Source organism: Phasianus colchicus, chromosome 1 (assembly GCF_987193195.1).
Source record: "Phasianus colchicus chromosome 1, bPhaCol1.hap1.1, whole genome shotgun sequence".
Taxonomy (NCBI): domain Eukaryota; kingdom Metazoa; phylum Chordata; class Aves; order Galliformes; family Phasianidae; genus Phasianus; species Phasianus colchicus.
In genome coordinates this window covers 36,642,319-36,665,022 of record NC_143436.1, presented here as the reverse complement: position 1 = coordinate 36,665,022, position 22,704 = coordinate 36,642,319, and the positions used below count along the sequence as shown (strand labels likewise).

The window sequence follows — 22,704 nt, the reverse complement described above, 5'->3', positions numbered from 1 at the left end:
TTCATAGAACCATACATCAGTCAAATGACATGCATTTATTTAAAATTACACTGGATGAGTTCAATTCTCCTGCATTTGTAGGTTAACCTCAAACAGCGGATGTCTTCTGCATCTTTGCAGAAAGCATCTTATGGCCGATGCTATAGCTGAAACCTGTTACAAAAGGATAAGAGATAAACAAGAGTAAAGGTCTTCAGAAAGTCTGATGGGCACCAAAATTAAATGTTCACATTAGTGAATGTCTAACACACACAGAGGAAGACTTACTGATTGCAGATAGCTGCTCGATTTGTGGATCCAGCTGACCTGCTTCTCCTTCTGCTGATGTAAGGAAATTTTCTTCTGCATCCCACCATGAGCTAAACTAGTCCAACACAACAAGCTTTTGTGAAGGCTCTTCTACTCCTTCTAGGCATACAGAGTTCTTTACTTTTATACTCAAACTTTTTCAGGACTTGAGTTCCTGCTGCTGTTTTCTCTTGTACAAGGAGGTTATACTACTGACACTTAGAGAATGAACCTATCTTCTGGCATGGCAAGGGGCACAGCTAGTACAGATGTTTGTGCTCTAGTCATTCTTAGCAGATCCACATCATCTTCCCTTCCTATCCAGACAGAAAAAGGGGAAGGGGACGGGGGAAGAGTAATTTTTCCATTTTTTTCAGATGTTTTTGATCTATTTCATGATGATGCATGCATCCTAGTAGTAGTTTCAGTGATGAAATGAGCATTGAATGACCAGTGAACTGACTACTATACATTCCAGTTGTTGACTGAAAGCCAGCCTATAGCTGCTCTAACACTGAACAGTCAGTTACCACCAATGTGGGGCATTCTCTGAAGGACAAAGAGCTTATTGAAGGGTATATGTCATCTAAATACCAGAGAATGGGGAAAGGAACTATAATCCATCTGCTCCTCACAGCTTGTGTCCTAAACTTGGCAGGAGCCAGGCTGAGCCTAGTTTACTCTTCAGTAATGACTGTGAAAACCACTTCACAGATGAATGCTGCTTTACATGACTGGAGTGGCTGCCATCACTTTTGCTGACTGGTATGACAGCATTAGCTGAATATTCAAACTTTCATATTTAGATCCTGATTAAGGAATATTGTTTCTGGGTAAAACTGGCTGAGACTCTATTGAATAAAATTCTCCTGAGATAGCAACTGCAGTTGCTGGACTCTTGGCTCTCCTCTCTTTCCCTCCTGAAGCTTTCTGCTGTCTGCAGCACCCCACTAGGTCACAGGAGACACAGGGCAATCTGGAGGCTAGAGATTGTCTTTGAGCACCAACTGATAGGGACATCAAGGCTAACTGAGTGTATGTAGCTTCTTCATACAGCAGAGTATGCCAAATCTGGTGCTGCTACTCCCTCCGTTGTGCTGGAAACTCCTTTTGAATTAGGCTGGCAAAGTTACTCAGTTTGAGAAAACAGCAAGGCATATGTTGCAGAATTTTCTGAAGTCAGATCAAGTCCCTGATTGAATTCGCAGCATGGGAGTGGGGCTTGGGAGAAGGAGCACTGCAAGCCAGCATTGTTGCAGAATGCTTTGTTTTGTGAAACCATGGCCAAAGAGATTTGTGTTGGAGAGGAGGATGTGGGTATTGTGTACCGTGCTAGCAGCTCGTTTGGTTGTACTTTTCTTTCTTATTCTGCTTAGGGAAACAGGATTTCGTATAAAGTAAACAAATAGGGTTGCACCAAGAACAGAGAAGTCTCACGACTGCCATAGGTACCAGGTCATATAGTCTCCTTGCAAGACTGTACCTGCTTCTGACATACTTTTCTTCTTTAAATGGAAACAACCCATAAGGAGTGCAAATGCTGAAAAAGAGTTCAGGTCAAAGGGATAGTTAAGGATTTTTGTGTTCCGAAGCATTCTGAAATGCTGAACTGGAGCCACAATCTGCAGAAGGACCAGAATCCATATAGCTGACTGTGTTTATGCATCACCTCCTCTGCCCTTATCCTCCCACATGCCTTCATCACAGTGGAGGTTGTAATGTGATCCTTACAGGGCAACATGAACCACTTGGAGTGTAAAATTCTCCAAGGGGAGTTCCTGACCTAAAAATCACAGCAACAGAGAGGATGGAAGAGATGAGTGGGAAAAAAAAAATGCTTACTCTGTTTTAAATTATCAGCTCCAAACTTCTAACTCCATCCTGGTTATCTACTCATCTTATTTTTAAAAGGCTTATAGTGTTCTTTTTCGTTTTAGTATTTCTACTATAAAATAGCCTTTTTCTCATTGCTCTTCCACTACAGTGTGAAGAAGTGGAAGCAAATTCTTCTCTGTTACATCAGTTTTTATGTCATTATTTCAACCACAGAAATAATATTCCATATTTTCAGCATTATTACTGACAACACAGTTTGGTTAAGTATATCTTGCCACTGAACTTTCTTATATGTATTAGTAGCTGTGATAAACTTGGAAAGAGAATAGAAATCTGACCCAAATATAAACAACATTCAGCATAGCAGTCTCAATGACACAAAGCTTGTTATAAGTGATTTGTGCATTTCCATATTTTTTCAAATTTCAGAAAATACGAATTGACTGCAGAGATCTTGGTGAAGACTTCTCAGTTTTTCATATTCCCAGGCACTGCCTGAGACAAAAAATATGTTTTTTGTGTTTTAATTTGTGATGCCATTTTTCCGGGCAAAACTCTATTACACCAAAAGCTCTTTTTCCTTTCCCTTTTCCAGTTGGTCATAATGCAGGATGGCTCTCACTCACCTGGCAGTTAGCTAATGGCAAGATTTGCTAAGGCAGAGCTTAGCAGCCCCTCAGTCCACAATAGCCACTGCCAGCCCAACCAGACCACAGGTTCATCAAGTGGCCAAGTATCACTGTAACACACAAAACTCCATGAGACCAGCTTCTCCTGAGAGTCCTGATATGAGATTACTGCAGGTGGGATGTAAGATAAGGTCACTACAAGTGGCTTGAAGCTGACAAAATGAGCTCAACCTCCCACTAGACTCAGCTATCAGAGCTGTTTGTGGCCATCACTGTGTTACACTTCAGTTACTGGCATGGCCCACATGAGCAAAGCAGCAGGGCAGGAACAGAGATGAAGTCCTCATCCTCATGATGCTGGGCATTAGCAGGCTGCAATTTATTCTTTGTACAGATTGCCCTCACAAAAGAGAATAGAGTGTTAAACAGAAAACTGCCTATGTGACAGCTAGAAACTTGCCTGATGTGCGCACTGAATCTTTTCTTCTCTGATACCTCATCTCCACGAGGTTCTCAACCAAGTTCATTCATGCCTGGGACTACACCACTCAAATGCAGACCTGCTGATGGAATGAATGCATTTGGTGGTATCCACTTGTGTGACCTTTCTGACATGTGGGCCCATGGCCTGATTTCTACCAAGATAATCAAGCAATAGGAGAGTAGAATATAGACCTGTGCTGGATGGACTCTCAGTGTAGAGCAGATGATGCCAGTAGCTATTTACCAAAACATTCCCAATGCCTTCTACACTCTGTGAGAACCAAACGAGCACCCCAATAAATTACAGATAGCAGCAAAGAACTGTGCTGAAAAAAATGCATGAATTATCTGCCTGTGTAGTCCTTCTAGAAATAGAGTTTGAAATAGAATTCCAATAGAGAATGAGGTGACAGAGAGCTGTTCCCAGAATGTCCAGGTGTTGTGTTCTTAGCTGCTCAGTATAACTACGGAGGTTGTTGAGGGGTGAAAGGATCTCTCAGCAACTGCCTGTGCTGAGCTAACATAAGGAAGTGCTCCATCCACTCAAAAACTTGACCCAGGATAAAGATACAGCTATGATCTGAGTGGCTTCATAGAAAGATAGACCCTCCGCTCTGCTCAGTTTTTTGTTTTTTTTTTTCCCGGTTCATTTTTTTTATGTTTTGCAGCAGAAACAGGAAATGTTTGATGCGAAGCATCTTCAAGGCGTGCTGTGATATCGAGAAACTTTGCACATTCTTTAACCTTAAAGGCACATTCTTGGAATAACGTCCAATAATTTTGCTTTTGGCTCCTCAGACAGGATGAAAAGAGTTTCCAGTGTGCGTCAATTCATTGTTTAAGTGTTTTGACTAATTACCTCAGGTTTTAAAAAAAAAAAAAAAAGAAATTCCAAACTCTGCATCACATTCATTCTGGAGCAGACTGCATCCAGCTGCACTCACAGCAAGCCAGAGGGTAGTGAACAAGAGCCTGCCCTCTGTCATGGTTGCCCAGGCACACATGATGGCGGTGCCCGAGTCCTCAGCACACCAGGGTTTGTTTCTTCCAAGCACCAGCCCAGAGAAGCAGAGGCAGCTTGTGGAAGAGCTGGCAGTGTGGGTTTGCTGAGGACAGGGGCTGCAGGCCCAGAGGTGCTGCGGCTGTGAGTCCTGGGCACAGGGAATATGACAGAGGAAAACTCTCTCCTAGAGCAGATTTCCGCCTAAAAAAAAAAAAACACTGCTTCATGCAGCATTTTGCACCAAATGATGTTTTAGGGTGATCATTTCTTGATGTTAAGTATGAGCCCTTCACAGGAAAAAAGGGAAGAGACCCACGGGTGACAGGCAAAGCCAAGTTGTCTGAACCTGCAAGACTTGGCCAGCAAGGATGTGCATGCCATGCCCACACAGGATTTGGAAGCACCACAACAGCTCAGTTTTGCTTACAAGCATGGAGCAAATGCTCAGCCCCACATAGGCTTATGTATGCCCAGGGGATTTTGTGTGTTACTTCATTTCAACAGAGGTAAATGCAGGGGTCATCTCCACAAATGGCTTAGTGCAGCCAAGACAGTTTTAACCTTCTCTTCCTGCCACGTGCTGGTCCCTGAACATTTTCCCTTCCTTCACCCCTTCTCACAGTGGATTGGAGTTGGGAAACACGCTCCTGAAAGTGCTGGCAGAGGGACAGAGCAGGCTGGGAAGGGGACATGTGGGCTGAGGAGGAAGGAAGGAGGCCAGGCAGTGCAGAGGACCAGAGCAAAGCCCTCCTGTCACCTTTAGACTCTTGCTGGATCTCCAGGCTGAAGATGAGCACAGAGGAGAGAGCGGCTGCAGGCAGCAGGCAGCCAAGAGTTATGGATTTGTGGCTGTCTTTGTTGGCAAAGTAAAGAAGCTGCTGCTTTTTGCACTGGATGGAACCATTTGGAGACTTGTGATTTAATTCCTAAAAGCAACATATCACAATAGACGTGCAGCTCACTAAAAAGGGTTTTACGGTTGTCTGAGCACACTGGAGGAGTAGAGACAGCTGGTCACTTTCCTACAGAAGTAGGTATTAACTTAATCGTTTTTGCTGCTACAACCATTTCACTATCCAGTAGCACTGAGGAAAATAAAAGGACCTTATGGTAGCAGATGAACTTATCTGATACTAATGGACAATATTTACCAAGGCGTTGTTACCATTTTTCACCCAGTTCCATATCAGTAAGCTCCTTTGTTACCACTGCCTCTGAAGTGATCACGTGGGAGATTGTCTGAGCTTCTGCTGTAAGGTGCCTGGCTTTTACATCACTCTGGAGCTAAATCCCTCTCTGCATTTCATTGCTTTTGTGAAGGTTTAGCTTATGCCAAATACAATACATGTCTTAATGTCATCCTTCCTTCTAAGGCCATTTACTAATTCATCCCACAGAGGTAGGCAGCCACTCTGTGGTAAAAAAAAAAGATGGTCACATTGCTTTGAATACCCTGGCAGCCTTTGCTTGATGAAAGTGAGGTCTGAAAGATCCTAGTACTTCCAGAATGAAGCTCAGTTTAATTTCAGAACTGAGTATAGCTCTTAGTAAGTATTGCATCTACTTCCTATAGGACATCATCCCCTTCCTACTGCTGTTGGCACTGGACATGCAAGACTAGAGCCTCATGGTTCCACCTAAAAAAGGAATTGTTAGCAGTTGAATGTATTAAGTGGAGGCACCTACTACAATCTGACTGTAACTAGTCCTTTTTGTGGTCAGGTTAAACTCTTTTGTACTGCTGGTGTTGAAATGAGTCACTGCTGTAAAATTTCCTAGGTGACTGCTGTTCAGACAGGATGCGTTGTAGGCGTTAGAAAGAAGACAGGAAGAGCTGTTCTCTGTACAGGCAATCTGAGGGTCAATGAAGGTTACATTTATACTAAAGGACAAAAATGAAAGGCCAGATTCTGAATACCCCCTTGCTCCATCAGTGGCAGTGCAGATTCTATATATATGGCCCTCCATGCCAAAGTGGCTGAGCAATATTCTCTATGAACGTCTTGAATTTGAAATACAGGTTTTAACAATGAAAACATCAGATTCCTTCTCTAGTTCTTACTCTGATATTATCAGCACCAGTAGTTCATGCTATATGTGTGCTGGATGACATAAGTTATAAAGGACGTACTTCTGGGTAGGCAAATCTCCCTCTTGCTCAAGCAAACTCTAGGTTAAACATTGAGAAAAGTCCTTACCTAGCCATGGAGCTGGCAGGGGGTGGAAGTCATTGCATTTGTAACAAATAAGGTTTCATTCTTTTGCCTTTTCTTTTCAGAGGTGGAATGGTTCAGACCAGTGAACAGTATGAATTTGTGCACCACGCACTAAGTCTGTATGAAAGCCGACTTTCTGCAGAAGCTGTCCAGTGAAGACAAGGAGGTAAAACAGAACGTCTGTCTCTTGAGGTAATTTGTTTCATTACCTACCAGCAGCTCCTTCAAGGAGTTTACTGCAGTGGGAAGAGCGGCTTTGAAGCCAACTTCTGAAAGGATTGTGGACAGTTTGGCAAGAGTATAAAGATTGCTGGACCTTTACTGTATATGAATGTATTGTGAGCTTCCCAAAAATGATTTATAAAGAAGGTACTGTACTGAAACTACACATGGATTTCACATATATATCTAAAGGTGGGTTAATTCTGTAATACTGGTATCTGCCGTATGGAATGTATGTATGTGCTACTGCCGGAGTCGACTGGACATAGAAACTTCTACTGAAGAAATGTTTATCAAGTGTATAAATGCTTTAACGTTTGCAAAATGTCTTGTGAATGGACTGTCAACTGTACTGTAAAGTGCTATTACTGATTATGTGGTGAGCTTGTTTCTTGGCCACATAATATTCTTGCTGCTAAAATTGCAAGTGTTCAATAATGGATTTAAAAAAAGAAAAAGAAGATGAGATTTTAAGTCTTGTTTTTGAAAATATTCAAAAGCAGTTAATATTTTATATGGAAATATATGTTCTTCATACTATTAACTATTAAATGTGTATTTGCTGTAGGTCTTACAGAGCAGCTGCAGAGCACAATGTCTGTTATTCAGTGTGTATGTGTTTACCCTGTACTGTTGACTGTCCTAGAACATGCTTCTGCTACAGACCTGAATCCAGTGTATTTGTAAATTGTGTAAGTCATTTTACTTTAAAGTTTTAAAAGAAACTTTGTAGCATATATTAAATAGTAAGGATTTTAAATATTTGTCTGTCTTTTATTAATACGGAATTTTTTGCTTACGTTGTTTATCTGCTCTGTCTCTTTCAGTAAGAGATAGATGCCTTTAGTGATATGGACTGTTCCATGACAGGTTATACAAGAACGAAAATGCTGCTATGACTGTTTCCTTACTGCTCAGTAAGAATTTGTTTTTCAGAGAAAAACAAAGTTGGCATTATGACTTACAACACTGGGAGGTCTGTTCACAGGGTATCACGAGTTTTTAATGCAGTGATGTTGACTTTGCTTCATACTGCTAATAAATTAAACTTGATATAAAATATTTACTGAAGTCTGGATTTTTTTTCTGCTTAGAGTAATTTGGCGCATACTCTTGTACCTCCAGAACAGGCAGAGCGTGGTACAGTTTGGTTATATACATCATGGCTTCAGACCACTGGAGAGTAAATCCTACTGACATTCCGCAAAGTGGAACACCTGGTGAAGGCACAATCAGCAGCACCTGATCCTCACAGGAAACTATATAGACCCAGTACATACCTGAGAAACCTGCCTCCTCCACTCCTCCTTCTCCTCTCCATCTCTGCTTGGCTTTTTAGGACTTGTAGAGCTAGAAATATCAATATCAGGGTTTTGCTTGATAACAAATAGTTACAAAAATGTGTACATGCTCCTTGGATAATACTTATCCAGCACTACCCAGATCACCTGAGGACTCATAATATTTCACAGGCAACTAATTACACAAAAGTATTATTCCTTTTCTTTGGACTTTTAGCCTAAAGAGGTTCAACCATCTCTTTTAGCACCTTGTGTGTTTGCATTTTTCCAAAATAAAGCAGCTAGTAAACTGTGAAGAATCATATGAAACGACAAAGTGGTGTAAAATTCCCCAAAACAATTGAATAGAAGGAAGTGCTCGTCACTGACTTTTTCCCCCTGTGAAGGCACGTTTCCTTCCTAGCCTTCGCTTCGCTTATCTGAGGTGGTTTTTTTTAAGAGAAGCATGGGCAGTTGCTAGAGGGAAAATGGAGTCTTTAATTCACGTCCTGGTTTTTACCTGTCTTGCCTTGATGTTTTCAGGTAAGTGTCTCTCCCCATCTCTCCTCCACCGTTCGGTCTTTCCACCACTGAGCAGAGACCTCCAAGGCAGCCGGGGACTTTCAGAACAGTGTCACTTCTTTGCTTGAGCTCATACAAGGGGAATGGGGGGCAGGGCCAACGCAGCCAGTTCTGTTTAGGTTTCTCTTTCAAATGCTGGATGTACCTCTTTTTGTTTTTAAGATCTCCTGCTTGACAATACAGGAGATGAGCTTTGGAGCAATCTCTTCGAAGGGGAAACTCCTATTTTTATTTCTGCTTTGTATAACTTCCAGAAACAGGAGTTTTCTGTGATGCTTAGTTGGAAACTACCCAGATCTGTAAAAACAGAGGAATGAAAAACCTCAACATAGCGAAATACGCATTGGTTTTAGCTGTGATTAATAAAATGTTGTAAATATTAAAATGTAACTAATAAAATGTTTAAGTAACTGAGAATAGAAAAAAACATAAATAAGATGGGGCAGAGAGGCTGCATTTGAAATATCCAGATCTGTGCTCCAATGACGTGTAGTTTTTTTGCCCTGGTAACTTTGGAGTTTTTTGATAAATGTGTTATAGTTGTGTTCATTTAAATGTTTGCTTTCGGTATTTATGTATGGCAGAACAAAGAGTTGAGCTGATACAAATTAAGGTGGTCACAGAACTAGCAGCTACAGATACTGGAATAAATCCTGTAAGAGACACACTTCCTATCCATAAGGAGCCTCCATTCCTATAAAGGCATGGGTACTGAGAGGCATTTTTCTTAGTGTTTTCTTCACTAACACTAAGAGTTATGCTAAACCAATTTGCAGGCAGAAAATTATACCATAAAACTGAAAAAAAGACAGAGCTCTTGTAGATGAGTGTATGTTTTCGAGAGGGGAAAGTAGGGTGTTTAGAATGGGTGTCTTAAGTTATAAATTCTTGTATTTCTTTTATATCCAGTTTAGATTTTTCTTCATTTTTGTATCTAATGAAGGTTAAGGTAACATTTGCCACAACCGTTTGCTTTTGTGTCTTGGCATTACTGTGAAATAGTGCTTGCATTTTGGGTTCTTTCATATAGGCTCAACACATGGAAAGTTCGTGGAAAGTTTAACATGTAGAAGGTTGGAGGGGAGATTTATTTGCTAAAGTATTTTAAATCATAATCAAGAATTTACTTTTTGTTAAATGACCATGCATAATCAATTGTATTTTCTGGAATTTTCCACTTCCAGAAGCATTTCTGATCATCCATGTCCAGAGACAGCAGTGTCTTTCAGAAAGGAGAGGAGTCATTATGGAAAGGTGCAATATGAGCAGCCCCAACCAGCAGTGGCAATGGATGGCTGATGACAGGCTCCTCCATGTGAAATCTGGACAGTGCCTGAGCATCTCCACACGCTCCGCACTGTCCTCTCGCAGCATCATCATCAATTGCTCCCAGGCAGTCACATGGACTTGCCACGAGGAAGATGGGCTCCTGAAGGTAGCCAACAGCTCACTCTTTCTTACCAAGCAAGGTCAGAAGGTAATGGCCAAGCAGAGTAAGAAATACCTTCATACATGGATGCAGCTTGAAGCCAGCGAGATGGGAAAACCTGTCTATGTAAATCTGTGTTCAAAGCAAGGTGAGCTATTCCTTTGAAAAGATATCTTGGAAGCTGGTGAGTTTGGTGGAGTTTAGTAAAGCACTGGATGCCATATTCCTGGAAGTGTTCAAAGCCAGGTTGGATGGGGCCCTGGGCAGCATGATCTGGTGGGTGGGGTGGTAACTCTACTCACAGAAGGGGAGTTGGAACAGGATGATCTTTAAGGTCTCCTCCAACCTAAGCCATTCTGTGAATCTATAGTTCTATGATAAGTTTAAGTAACAAAAATGTCTCTTCTATGCTTACTCAAACGTTAAAACATTTTTTCATAGTAAAAAAAAAAAGGAGTTAAAAGAACCTTAAAAGGAAAGCTGACATTAGTGCTGTCTTTCTGAAAATTTGCTTTTTTTTCCAATCAGGATGTCCCCCCCTTCTCTACTCACAGTCCATGGATCAGAATACTTACGTACAAGCTCAGCTCACTATTCCTGTGTCATTTCCTTCTTTATTTGTAAATAGAAATATAGATTATAATTCCTTGTAGTTTTTAAAATATGGATGTGTGCAAGTCCTTCTCCTCATTCATTTTATCATACAATCCAGATTCAATGTGTCAAGAACAAGAAAGTATCAGAAAATCAAAATACATTTATTACTCTGATTACCCCGAACGCATGATCAGTTGAGCCATATAGTTACACATTCGTATGTTTATGCAGATTCACTCTACCCTTGGATGGAACATCTATGAGAGCATTCAAAATCCTGAATATAATCTTAGAAATTCTTGCCATGGCTCTTAGACATGCATGGGCCTGTGCACATGCTTCTGGATGTGTTAATACACCTGCATTACATATATTACATATCTATAGCAAAAAGAAAAAAGAAAGGTTTTAATCTACTTAGTAATGTTTTCCCTGATATCCTGTTGTCAATCATTTGCAACAATCCTTTTGGTATTCTACTTGCACACTTTGAAGTTGCTCTTTGTGGTAAGTGAAGACAACCTGCACAGTTAAGACTTTTAGTGGGAAACACACTATTTATTCTTATATTTACATGATTTTAAAAATGTTTCATGATTCAATACTTTTGCATCTGGCCAAGTTTTCAGAACATTTAAAACGAATTCCTTGTTCTTTCTAACCCGAGAATGTTGGGGTATGATTGATAGCTGATCCTCCCATTCCTTCTAAGGCTGGGTACCAATTTTTTTCAGCCAATCAGCATTTGCAGGAACCTAGTCACAGCAACGGAACCACTCACTTCAGTGTAAGTCTGAAAGGAAAACTTGCATAATCAAGGACAGGAAAATTGGCTGAGATGCATTCCCAGCCTTCCTATATATTTTAAAGATATAGAAGGCAAAACAGTATGAAGTTCTGTGTACCTGTGAGTAGAGTGAGAATAGCTTGCTTATTCAAAGACATTGTGAGAAGCTAAAGTGAGGTGCCTAGGCAGCGTTACTTCTGCTGATAGTTGGATAAAGTGTTGCCTAACAGATTTAAGGTAAACTTGAATCCTTTTCTTACTCATCGTTAAAGGAGGAACAATTTAAGACCAATGAGTATTGAGCAAGACAATTCTCCTGGTAAAGAGGCCTGTTGATTCTCTGTAAGAGTCTCACTGTATTAGTTATCTCCTTTTTGACAGTTCATGGAACCTGAGAAGTAAATTATACCTTGTGATCCACAATACCTAACAAAGAATTCCAAGCATTCAAGAGTAGAAGTAATGCAAAGAGATGCATTTTTTCAAATGGAAATATTAAAAAGTATCGCAAGAAAAAAAAAAACTCATGCCCACAGCGTTGATCTTGATAAATGTCAAAAAATTTCAATGCTGAATTCTTAAAATTACTCTTCTAAGCACATCTGTCTAAATTCAGCAAACCCTGCAGTGGATAAGCCTAAAATAACATATTCAATCCATATTTAGATAAGATAGTAAAAACTAAGCAATCTTTGGAGCTGAAATGACTGTGTATTTTTCTACTCCTGACTAATATCATATTTGATTATAATTTTTTTTCATAGTATTGATAAAAAATATTGATATTTTCACAATGGAGTAACTTACTGAATTGAATCCCAAATATCAGCTCAGATAAAGAACATGCTCCAAACCCAACAACTGCAAAAAACTTTAGACTGAAAATTATTCACTAACTGAAGAATGATTTCAAACAGGGAGATAAAAGTCCAAGCTGCATATTGACATTACTCACAGTGCTGTAGAGACTGATGTGTGGCCTGGAGGGCAGTCTAGTCTCAGAAGTTGACATGAACTGTTTTGTAATGCAGCACTCTGTGTTGCATTTCTCTTCTGCTGCAACATATACACTAGGGACATCTCCTGAAGTAAATGTAGCTGCAAAACCCTAAAACTATAGTTACCAGGATTAAACCTCATTCAGAAGAGAAGCTGATTTTGTAGAGGAGCACAGCTTGATTTCTTACTGTTGCTTGTCAGGTACTTAAGAAGCATAGTGGGATCTGCAATGATATCAAACAAAACAGACAAGAAAGTCAAACAGTACCTTTTTATCTCTTGTTTTGTTTACAGTCTGACATTGACAAAATATCAGATATTATACATAAGCAAAATGCTGACATGCCCTCTGTCACTGACTGTTACCTCCTGTCTCTGATCCTGTCGCAGCTTCTGGTTCCATATCTTTGCTTCTTTATCACCTTGTCACATTGGCTTCTCCCTTCCCATTATCCCGTTTCAGTTTGGCTAGTCCATATATGAGCACGAGTGCATTGTGTTCACACTCCACTGCCAACACTCTTATCATCATCAGTGGTGAGATGGGTTGGAGAGCAGGGCAGTGTATGCTCAGGGTGTACTCTGAACCAGGTGAGCAATGTGGTAAAGAAAGATAAGTGCATCATCCTGCTGGTCTTCTTGGGAAAGGGGAAGAACACCAAAGAAAGGTGGCACAAGGGCAGGAGAAGTTTCCACTCTCACTCAATTTTGTAATCATATTAATATCTCTGGGCCTTCACTTTTCCACCATACGGTTGGTAATGACTGCAGCAATCCATCCACAGGTTGTAACAAGTTGGATTTTTCTGTGTGCCCTTTACATTTTTCTCCACAATAAAATAGACCAGGAAGAGTTCATATTTTCACTTTACTTTTGGATGGACTCAAACTTTTTTCCTAAAAAACCATTCAGCCAAACCTGTTTTGATCTCCCTGAACTATTATATTATAGGGTTATTAAGCAAAAGAGTTTGATTAGAAAACACTAAAATGAAACAGTAAAAATTACTTGAATCTTCCTTCTTTGCTCTAAGCAATACCTGGCTAACCACTTCTGCTCAGCTCCTCCTGGAAAAAGGAAACTATCAGTGTCAGACCCCTGGGTGTAACTACAAATCCCTGCACACAATCTAGTACCACACTGAGAGAAGCTCAAAGATAAATGTGTTTTTACATTTTCTAAACATAACAGAAAAAAATTACACTATAGTCCAGGTCTTTTGTTTTGGTAATTTTTCAAAGTCTCAGTGATGTCTAGTTCAGTGAATATAGAATAAAAACAGATAAGCTACTTTCATAGGAAATGTAGTGACAAAAGCAGTTCCCCAGAGCAACCAAGAGGATGGCTTGTCCTGCTTTAATATTTCATCCGAGCTGCAAGTGCTAACAAAAATATCGGTTCCAGACAACTAGACTGGTAATTCTCAAAATTAAGTTATCTCTTTATTTTGTATTGACCTCTTTGTAGAGAGCAGACTGAATTTCAGCTTCTAGATATCCAAATATCAGAAAGGGCTTAAATCCGTTGCCCCAGTTTAAGTGCTTTCATGCCATCTGCAGTGCTCCAGACCTGCTTCTGCCTACCCAGAAAGACATAGGGCTCTATGAAAGCCATAAGCAGCTGTCTCAGGTGCCCTAGGGCATTTCAGATCACACTAAGTATGGACATTTAGGCAACTGAACAGAGACCTAAGTGTCTACACAGCAGCCACCCTTCTAAGCTCTCTTCAGTAGAGACCCATGGAGTTAATGGGGCCTGGATACCAAAAATCTACTTCCGGGTGAGGTGGGGCTATCCAGAGTGCCAGAAGCAGAAGCAGGACTGATAGAGCTATGGCATTATCACCACTGTTATCTGGAATCTTCCACTGGCACTGGTGCTGAACGAGCTTCCAAATAGCTACTTCAGCATTTTAAAACCCAGCAAGTCCAGGAGGTATCCATCCAGCAAGAAAAACAAGCCTCTGTAACCTCTACAGCATTTCAGATAAATAAGACATTTTTCTGAAGTGGCAAATATTTTGCAGTTTTCAAAAGCGTGGGGAAAAAAGACAATTTAGCAATTTTGTTATTCTGTCATATTCCTGCAAGCAATTTTTTTTTAAAATTCTTTCTTCTTGCAGTTTATTTACAAGTACTCAGTAGGCAACCAGAAAGGGAATTAATTTTCCTGCATGTACAGAAATTATAAAACCACCCCTCTGAGTGTAAAATCTTGCTGTCAGCAAGTTAGATGCAGCCTTACACGGCATTTTTTCTTATACAACAGATAACTGAATCATTTATGTTTCACTAGCAATGCAGCCTCTGTGCTCTGAAGCTGTGCGTTATGGGGGCAGGCAGATTGATCCAATGCAAGCAGCTGCAGCAAATTGCCCCACACTGGCTTGCCCAAGCCTGAAAGCACTGCTATAGGGTTCCTGGTGCTTGACAAGGAACCAGCAATATTCACACAGCGCTTTGCTTAGCATACAAGCATATTAGCAAGAACTGATGGATTTCTTTTGCTTGTAAGTGGCCTGCTGCTGTGCAGATGGATGCAGTTTGCAGTACACCCCATGGATGAAATATGCACTTAGTCATAATGTCACAATTTCTCCTGGGTGTGCTACCGATGATTACAATGGTACGTTCACACACTGTGCATCATTCAGCCACTATTGATCAATGTCACTGTCAGTTCTGCAGTTCTGTTCCCATGAACAGTTTTATGACTGTTTTCCAAAGAGACTGCTAGAACAACGTTAAACACTTCTGAGAAATCCCACTGGTGCGATTCCTGTGTACTTAGCTGATATCCAGATAGGAAGTGAGGGATTTTTTCTGGTTTATAAGGGATACAAATCTGAAATTCAAGCTTTGTAGAAACCTGTTTGTTGGACTACTATAGAAAAGAGTTCTCTTTTGCAAGTGCCTGCTACTGAAGAAGATACGTGAGGGCCCTTATACTAGTACTCTAGTGGCTTTCCTTAGATTTAAGTCTGGATCGTGATATGCTTGAAGGACAGGGAGAGCTGGACACTTATAGTCCAGCACTGCATACATGAAAAGTGCTGGTATACATGCCCCAAGTTTCAGTACGGCCCTCTGCCACATGCTGTTAACCTCTGGGTGAAGGCTGAAGCTGAAGAAAAGAGCCAGGTGGGGCAGCGACCGAGTGCCCCTTCCTAGCACTTCCCCAGGCTGGTGGCACAGGTCTGAGGACCAGGCATTTTCCTGGCAGTGGTGTTGGCCTCTCCCCTCAGCTCCCGCACCAGGAGTATTGCTTACCCAGGGTGCTGGGTCCCACAGATGCTCTTGGCAGAACCACAGACCTTTTATGGAGTAGCAGCTCTCCTAAAACACAATTGGCACTGGAATGTCAATGTCTTCCTGTTGGAATAGCTGCTATTTGTCTATAAATAAAGCCAAGATTTTTTTTAATGTGCTTTTAAGTTGGGTGTGTAAATCTATATTTAGGAACTGAATTGAGTGGCCTTTTTTTCTAAGTGGCTGCTGACCACTCAGGCATCATTTTTTTTAAATCTATCTTCCTATCAGTAGCCTACTCCCTGCTGAAGTTGGAGATATTTGAGAGACACAGAGCCAGCAAGCTTAATCCTATCCAAGTCATCAGTGTTGGCATTTCTAGTTGCCTAGCGCAGGCTTTCAGAGACCCCTAATAGGAGATCCCCAGGAACAGAGTGACATGGACTTGAGGCTAAGCTGGGACTTGTGTAAGCTGAAGGGTTTGCTTCAGTAGCTGACAGCAGCTTGAGCACAGGGCTGCCCTTGCCAGATTCTTACCTGATCTTTGGATGGGGACAACAGAGGTATGTGATGCGGGACCACAGTCTCTGCACCATAGGCACTCTGCAGTGGATTCTGCAAACGCAACACCAGCAGCATGAGGGTTGTCGTTCAGCGTTGAAGCAAACCTGAGGGTCTCTTTGTAAAAGAAAGCAAAATGCAATCAACAGTCTTATTTTTCATGCCTTGACTTTGAAAAATACTTGATCAACAACTTTTGTAATGAAATGGATACTTGGTCATTTTATTTCCAGGAAAACACAGAAAAAATGAGCGGAAATGTTTCAAGTAGGTATCATCCCATCCTGGCAAGCCAGTCCTTTACAAAAGGATCCTGAACTACATACCTGGTGAATGCACCATGCTGTCGAACATAAAAAAGCAGTGGTATGAAAGTGTCACTTGCAAGGGTTTATAATCTCACTTTTATTTCTGGATGCAAAGGAAAGTACCATGAGTTTTACTAAATGAACATGTTAACGTGCATGTTTACACTTATACCAAAAATAATAGAACCCCAAGAAAACATAATATTGACTTAATGGAAGCTCACCCATTAATCCTTTGGGAAAAGAGGTAATCACATGTTGGCCTGTGAAGACATCGTAATTGCACACCAAGTAATTACATTTGGAAGCTTCTGCTGCAATTTAACTCAGTCTTTTTTTTTTTTTCTAAGAGGGCTTGTGAGCTAAAATTATTATGAATGGCAACCAGCCCAGTGGCTCAGCAGCAAAACAAGGTTCTGTCATATTGTAGACCCCAGTTCAAGGACAGACAAAGTGTCTTGGGCATTGGGCCAACACACACTAGCTGTACTCCAGCAATGGCAGGGCAGCTTTTTGTGAGGAGAAGGGGCCAGTGAGTAATTTCAATCACTTAGCTGAAACGTGATGCTACCAGATGTAGAGGCCACCACAGATTGAACCCTGCCCTCACAGCCACAAAGAAAGGATATTAAATACATACCAATTGGGAGGAAGAGCCATGAAAATGTGGAGGAAAAATGTGTAGTAAAATCTTTCCTGCACTCTAATTGCAACTTTGGCATTCTCTGAAGGATACGTGACTAAAAAAGCAAACCCAGAGTTATATTTGCAGACGCTTCAGTTAAATGATACCATTGTTAACTGAACCTTGGAAAGAGAGCAGTCGGGAGTTAGCATGGTGTCTACATAGGACATATTTAAAATCACAAGAGGAATGTCCCATGTGGGTACAAGGAACTTTATTACCATGCACAAAGTCATAATTTGTACCAACAAAAGGCAGATAAGAATCTGTGCCATGTTCTTACACATTGGGCTTTTTATGACTGTATAAGGCTGAAATCATGCAGTTTGACAAAACACGTAAGTGAAAAAGGTATGAGTGAAAACGCTGTGTTGTTAAAGACAAATTACAGCCTTTCTCTACACTTTGGAACCAGTGAGGAGCTGCATTTAAAATGAATGGTATGAAAGTTCATTGATATTTTGTGCAAACTTCAATGTTGATGCAAAATGTTTGCGCTGAAAGCAAAAACTCCAGAACTGACAGGTGCATTTAAGCTACTTAGAAACCATAACAGCCATACTTACCGGCGTCTAAGGAACTGGTTATAAAAATGTAGAGCTCCTTTTAATTACTTTCCTTTATTTATTTTAGATCTCCAAGATGCAGACACTTTTGTATGGAGTACTACAACTGCATCCTCCCCTTTAAACACTACTACCTCTAGGCCTGACAAGCTGCCGGCGAGTAGCAGCACACACATGTCCATCAGAAATGTGACTGAACACTTCACAAGAAACTTCATTGAAAACCTCTACTTTGACTTGAAATCTGCTGTAACAGAGAAACCCACTGTCCCAACTACTCCTCCACAATACTCCAGCACTACGGAGGAGGTAAGGCAGACAAATTATTGATTGATTTTTATTAAGCCTGCTCCACTCTGTGGAGCCTGAGAGCTATTACAGGTGGATGTTTCACAGACTAAAAAAAGCTAACTGCAGGACTGAGCTTTGTTCTTTATTTTGATGGGATTCTTTGTTCATGCTGATAGTTCCCTTTGCTATAAGTACATCTGCAGAAAAAATCTGCCTCTTCCGTACAGCACAATCGTGGTGCACACAGTGCTTTGGGAAAACGTCTAAGCTACAGGAAAAATGTTCAGGATACGTGAGTAGCAATGGAATGCTCATGGATGTGGCAGCAGACACAGGAGCTGGGGTATCCGTTCCCAGCAACTTAGCCTCCGCCATGGGTTTGTTGCATGATGTGAGGGTCTTGCTCTAACTCTGTTCTAAGAAACAGTGTGTTTTATGAGCTCTTTTAGGATATTTGAGTTCTAAAATTGCATACATGGTTTATAGACTACAGCAAGTAAAAACTCAGTGTTCTAACTTGCATTATGAGGAACCCTTCCCTTGACCCTGGTCAGCTTATCTGCTGACTGATAGTCAGAGGGAAGACTCACAGCTGCTCCTTCATCTGTGTGCTGTTCCAGAGTCCAAACACAAACAACTCCAGCAGAGGAGGGGAATGCAGGTGCCAGCCCCATACATAGAAAGAAGCTAAAAATGGGCATTCAGTACCTCCAATCTTCTGTTTTTGTGTGGGCAAGCCACAAAGAAGTAAATTGAGAGCAAATCTGGCATCATCATTGGCAAAATGTCCACAGTTACACCTAAAGCACTCAGGAGATGATTGGTCACCATTTTGCTATCAGTACATAGGGATTAGAGCTGAAAATCCCTAAATCCCCTGGCTTTTTTTTCAGGAGAGTGCACCGCACTCTATTTATTGGGGTCAGTGAATGCATTTCAGCTATTACTTTCAGTGTCAGTGTTACTGTAGATGAGAGTAAGAACAACAGGAGCTTCTACATATCCTGATTATTTTAAGGAAATCCTGTACAGTCTGGTTTGAACAACATCACTACAGACTGCTTCAGACAGGGAGAAAGTAGAATTGTCACCCAGGACAATGTTGATGCAAATTACTGACTTCAGGGTTTATGGACCCTGTCAATACTATTCTAGTGCTGGCCACGAGGGACTGAGCTGATGATGGATGCACCCACCCTAGTCCAGAGGTGATGGATGGTTCTTTCAAAATATCATTATTTGGGGTTGGTGCAGGCAGGCTGAGCTAATTACCCCATGTTCTCTGCTCATATGTAAGCCTCCTGCACAGAATGTTTGTCTCTTCCAAATGGAAATGCCCTGTGGAACCAGGTATTACCTGAATAGCCTCCAACACTCCTACTGAATGGCCCCATCAGTGCTACAGGGAAGGCACTGTTTGAATTGAAGCTATCACCTCCTGGGTTCCTACCCCAGCTCCTCTCCTCATTCACTTGATTTGCACTGAGCAAGATGCTTAGGTCAAAGCCTTCAAACCTGATTCCTGAAGATAACCATGTGAAAAAAATTCATGAGTATGTGTCCCTTGAAGTGTCCAGCCATGTCTAGTCACTTGAACCTAGATACTCCATTTTGGACATACAAACTTAACTTTTTCTGGCCTCTAACTTTCAGCTTTCTTGTCCTTGGAGTGGAATTTAAAACATTTTTGTCAAACTAGCAGACATATTTAAAAGATCAATTGGAGTTAACATTTGAAAACACACAGAGTAATAATTGCTATCAGGAAGCAATGAACTTCTATGAACTGCATCTGCCCCAGGCCAGGTCCTCTTGTTTGAAAAATTAAAGCCTTGACGTTATTTGGCTGTGATCATGCCTACTGGAACGGGGGGGGGGGGGGGAGGGAGGTGGATGACAATGCTAACACTTTAATCAAACAAAATATTTAGTTTAGAGCAGCCTTGAATTTCAAGTAAAACTGCAGCTTGCACTTTCAAGCCACGACAAAAGCTATGCAAAGCCCATTTCCTCTTGATTAGAGAGACAGAGAGAGAGGTTGGTGTAAAAAAAAAAAAGTCAGGAAACCTTGGGAAAGTGTCTGAAAGAGACTTTGGAGCCTGCTATTAGAGACACATCCGGCCACTCCCAAAAGTCACTTCCAGTTTTTTTTTTTCTTTTTAATTAGTTTCTTGGCTTGCCACAGAGATCAGTAAGTGCTAAAGACAGCATGACTACTGATTTGCTAAAAGCCCGTTTATTCAATAGCACTCAATAGCACTCTGGAAATAATTATGTCGACTATTCTATACACATTTATTACCACTAGTGAACGAATGATCCCCCCCGCTTTATTTCAGTGTTGGCATAGACATCTGTGGTAGACATTACTTCTAAAGCAGCTTTGTATGATGTATAAAAAGAAGTCCCAAAACCCATAAACCTGAACTTTCTTACTAATATAACTAGAACAGGCAAGATGGCAAGAATAAGAGTAATGAAGTAAAAATTTCTAATTTTTGGGAAATGCTGAGAAGCAGCAACACAACTTTTCTCTATGCATTATCTTATGTTAGCTGGAAAAGACAGACATTTCCAAGAATCTTTAAATTTCACTTTTTGATAAGTCACATTTATTTCCTGGATCTTGTGAGTTTGCAGTAACTTTTTTTTTTTCATACATTACATCTGTCTAGCCAATTTACACCTACATCTGTACATCTGAATTAGAGTTTCCCTGCAAATTCAAGTCATGAATATGCTTTAAAAAGCCCCTGCAATGCAAGCTTGAATTGAACATGCAGGTTGTTCAGAACATTCTCATTTTCAGAGAGGGGTCTGAAGTGCTCCAAACATATCAATAAACATTCAAATTTGCTCTTCTTCAGTGTAAGAAAAATGTCAAAGTAGTTTATACCACTCACTCACCAAAACATAATTATCTAAAAATGCAAAAATCTCTGACCTGGAACTTATATCAGTTTAGTCCCAGTCCCAGCTAATACACACACCATCAACAGATTATCACTGAAAGAGCTCTTTGAGGCACAGTCCTTCCTTTTATCTGAAGTATGTAAAACATTTATTCCAAGGGAGATTTAGCTCTGCAATGAGTTAGACAATTCCGTAATAACCAATATATATTTATAACATTAAGTAAGATTAGTGATCCTAAAGTTATTGGACATCATGAGTCTGCAGCGTAAAGCTCAAGACTGTCTGTGCCAGGTCCCCAGGACCATGCGTGGTGCTGCACTGGGACAGATGAAAGTTTCCACAAGCACAGGTAACCACCCACCAGTGCTAAGACCTTTGGTTTCCCAGTGCAAGCTAAGGTTTTTTGGATATCTGCACTGTGTTTGACAGGTGAATGCCCCCCAAAATGCTACAGCAGCAGTTGTTATGAAAGGCAGACTGACATTTTTAAACGGTAGCACCTTTTTCCCCCTAAATATCAATACAGGGCAAAAGTAAAACAGGATGAACTTGCTTAAGGTGCTGCTTTTAGAAGTTAAAACTATGTATGCATATATAGAAAGATGCAGAGAAGTGCCACTTCCATCTGAAAAACATAAATGTTGAATTCTTCTGCCTTTACGCAACCACAAATTTACCCATCTGAGTATCTGATGGTCCAAAACAATTTTAACAGTGATTCTTCTCCCTCACCCCACCCTGCATCTGCACAGACATGAATTTTAAGAGGCTGAAAACTTAAATAAAAGGAAATGGGTGTGTTTGACAGAAGTGGAGAGCTGTGCTGCAGCTATAGCTGAATTCAGAGTTGCTCACGGCTTGTTTTATGCTTTCTTTAAACACAGAGTCTTTTTGCTTTCTCTAGTGTGTAATTTTAGCTTGGGAGTTATTCTGGGGAATATTTCAAGGACAGGAGTTGATGCAAAGCAAAACAAAAAGCTTGGCCTTTGATACACAGACTGCTCCTCTGAATATGGGACTGAAGGCAGCAGGTTGGCTCTGCTGGAGCCTCATGATTTCCGCCACAGTGCTGCGGGATGAGGGAGAGGATGGAGGCCTTGGAGGTACACGATGCACCCTGTGTGCCCCTGAGGCTGTCCTCAAGGCAGAGGTATTGGGGATTAGCCATGCAAATCCCTAAGCCAGAAAAGGGATGTTAGGAAAGAAAGGAAAGAAAGGAAAGAAAGGAAAGAAAGGAAAGAAAGGAAAGAAAGAAAGGGAGCTGGAAGGGGCATTTTGGGATGGCTGAGACCTAAAGGAGACAAGGCAGGCAAGGTGGGTGCGAGGTGAGGGACAGGTGAGGTGAGGAAGGCAGGAGGCGCGAAATGGCGGCCCAAGGAGTGGGAGCCCCGTGGGGAAGGGGACGAGGGAGGAAGCAGCGAGGAAGGAAGAGAGGGAGGTAGGGTGGCAGAAGGGGCCGAGAGGAAAGTGAGGGAAGAAGAGCCGGGGACCAGGGGGAGGGAAGGATTCGGGGGCGGCGTCCCGGGAGCCACCGCCGAGGACGACCCGCACCCCCAGGGCCGCCTGTCATGGACCCCGGGACGCCGCCCCCGCATCGAGCGGCGAGGAAATCGCCTTTTGATTGCGGAAGTCCGCGGAAAGGGCTCCAGCGGAGTCAGCCCGGGTCAGAATGGCAGCGTGGGAAGCGGCGGCCGCCTCCCCCGCCTCCTCCGCCCCCCGCTCCTCCTCGGCCGCCGGGCAGCCCCCGCGCACTCCCCGCCGCCGCCGCCGCCGCCGC

The 22,704-nt window shown here is 41.6% G+C and overlaps 2 protein-coding genes and 1 long non-coding RNA gene across 5 annotated transcripts in view; 2 read left to right on the top strand and 1 right to left on the bottom strand.

Annotated features, from left to right (window-relative positions):
* The window catches only part of PTPRR (protein tyrosine phosphatase receptor type R), a 144,638-nt gene extending 136,924 nt beyond the window's left edge, over positions 1–7,714 (top strand). Inside the window, exon 14 of the mRNA XM_090138714.1 lies at positions 6,518–7,714. Within this exon, the coding sequence (XP_089994840.1) occupies positions 6,518–6,611 (94 nt within the window). The 3' untranslated portion in view covers positions 6,612–7,714. The remainder of the gene's footprint in view (positions 1–6,517) is intronic.
* LOC149919504 (uncharacterized) lies at positions 26–8,579 on the bottom strand. The gene is made up of 4 exons (XR_016465835.1): positions 8,478–8,579; positions 7,958–8,027; positions 268–364; positions 26–153 (listed from the first exon to the last, which is right to left on the bottom strand). It is a non-coding gene; the product is annotated as an uncharacterized LOC149919504 (long non-coding RNA).
* Positions 8,060–22,704, top strand: part of PTPRB (protein tyrosine phosphatase receptor type B) — a 67,687-nt gene continuing 53,042 nt past the window's right edge. Inside the window, exons 1-3 of one of the 3 annotated variants that reach the window (XM_090138679.1) lie at positions 8,060–8,500; positions 9,724–10,116; positions 17,788–18,029. In XM_090138679.1, coding sequence (XP_089994805.1) covers positions 8,446–8,500; positions 9,724–10,116; positions 17,788–18,029 — 690 coding nt within the window. In that variant the 5' untranslated portion in view covers positions 8,060–8,445. Of the gene's footprint in view, positions 8,501–9,723; positions 10,117–17,787; positions 18,030–19,940; positions 22,078–22,704 lie in introns of those variants that run through there. The other 2 variants (XM_031589465.2, XM_090138688.1) reach the window with 2 other exon arrangements.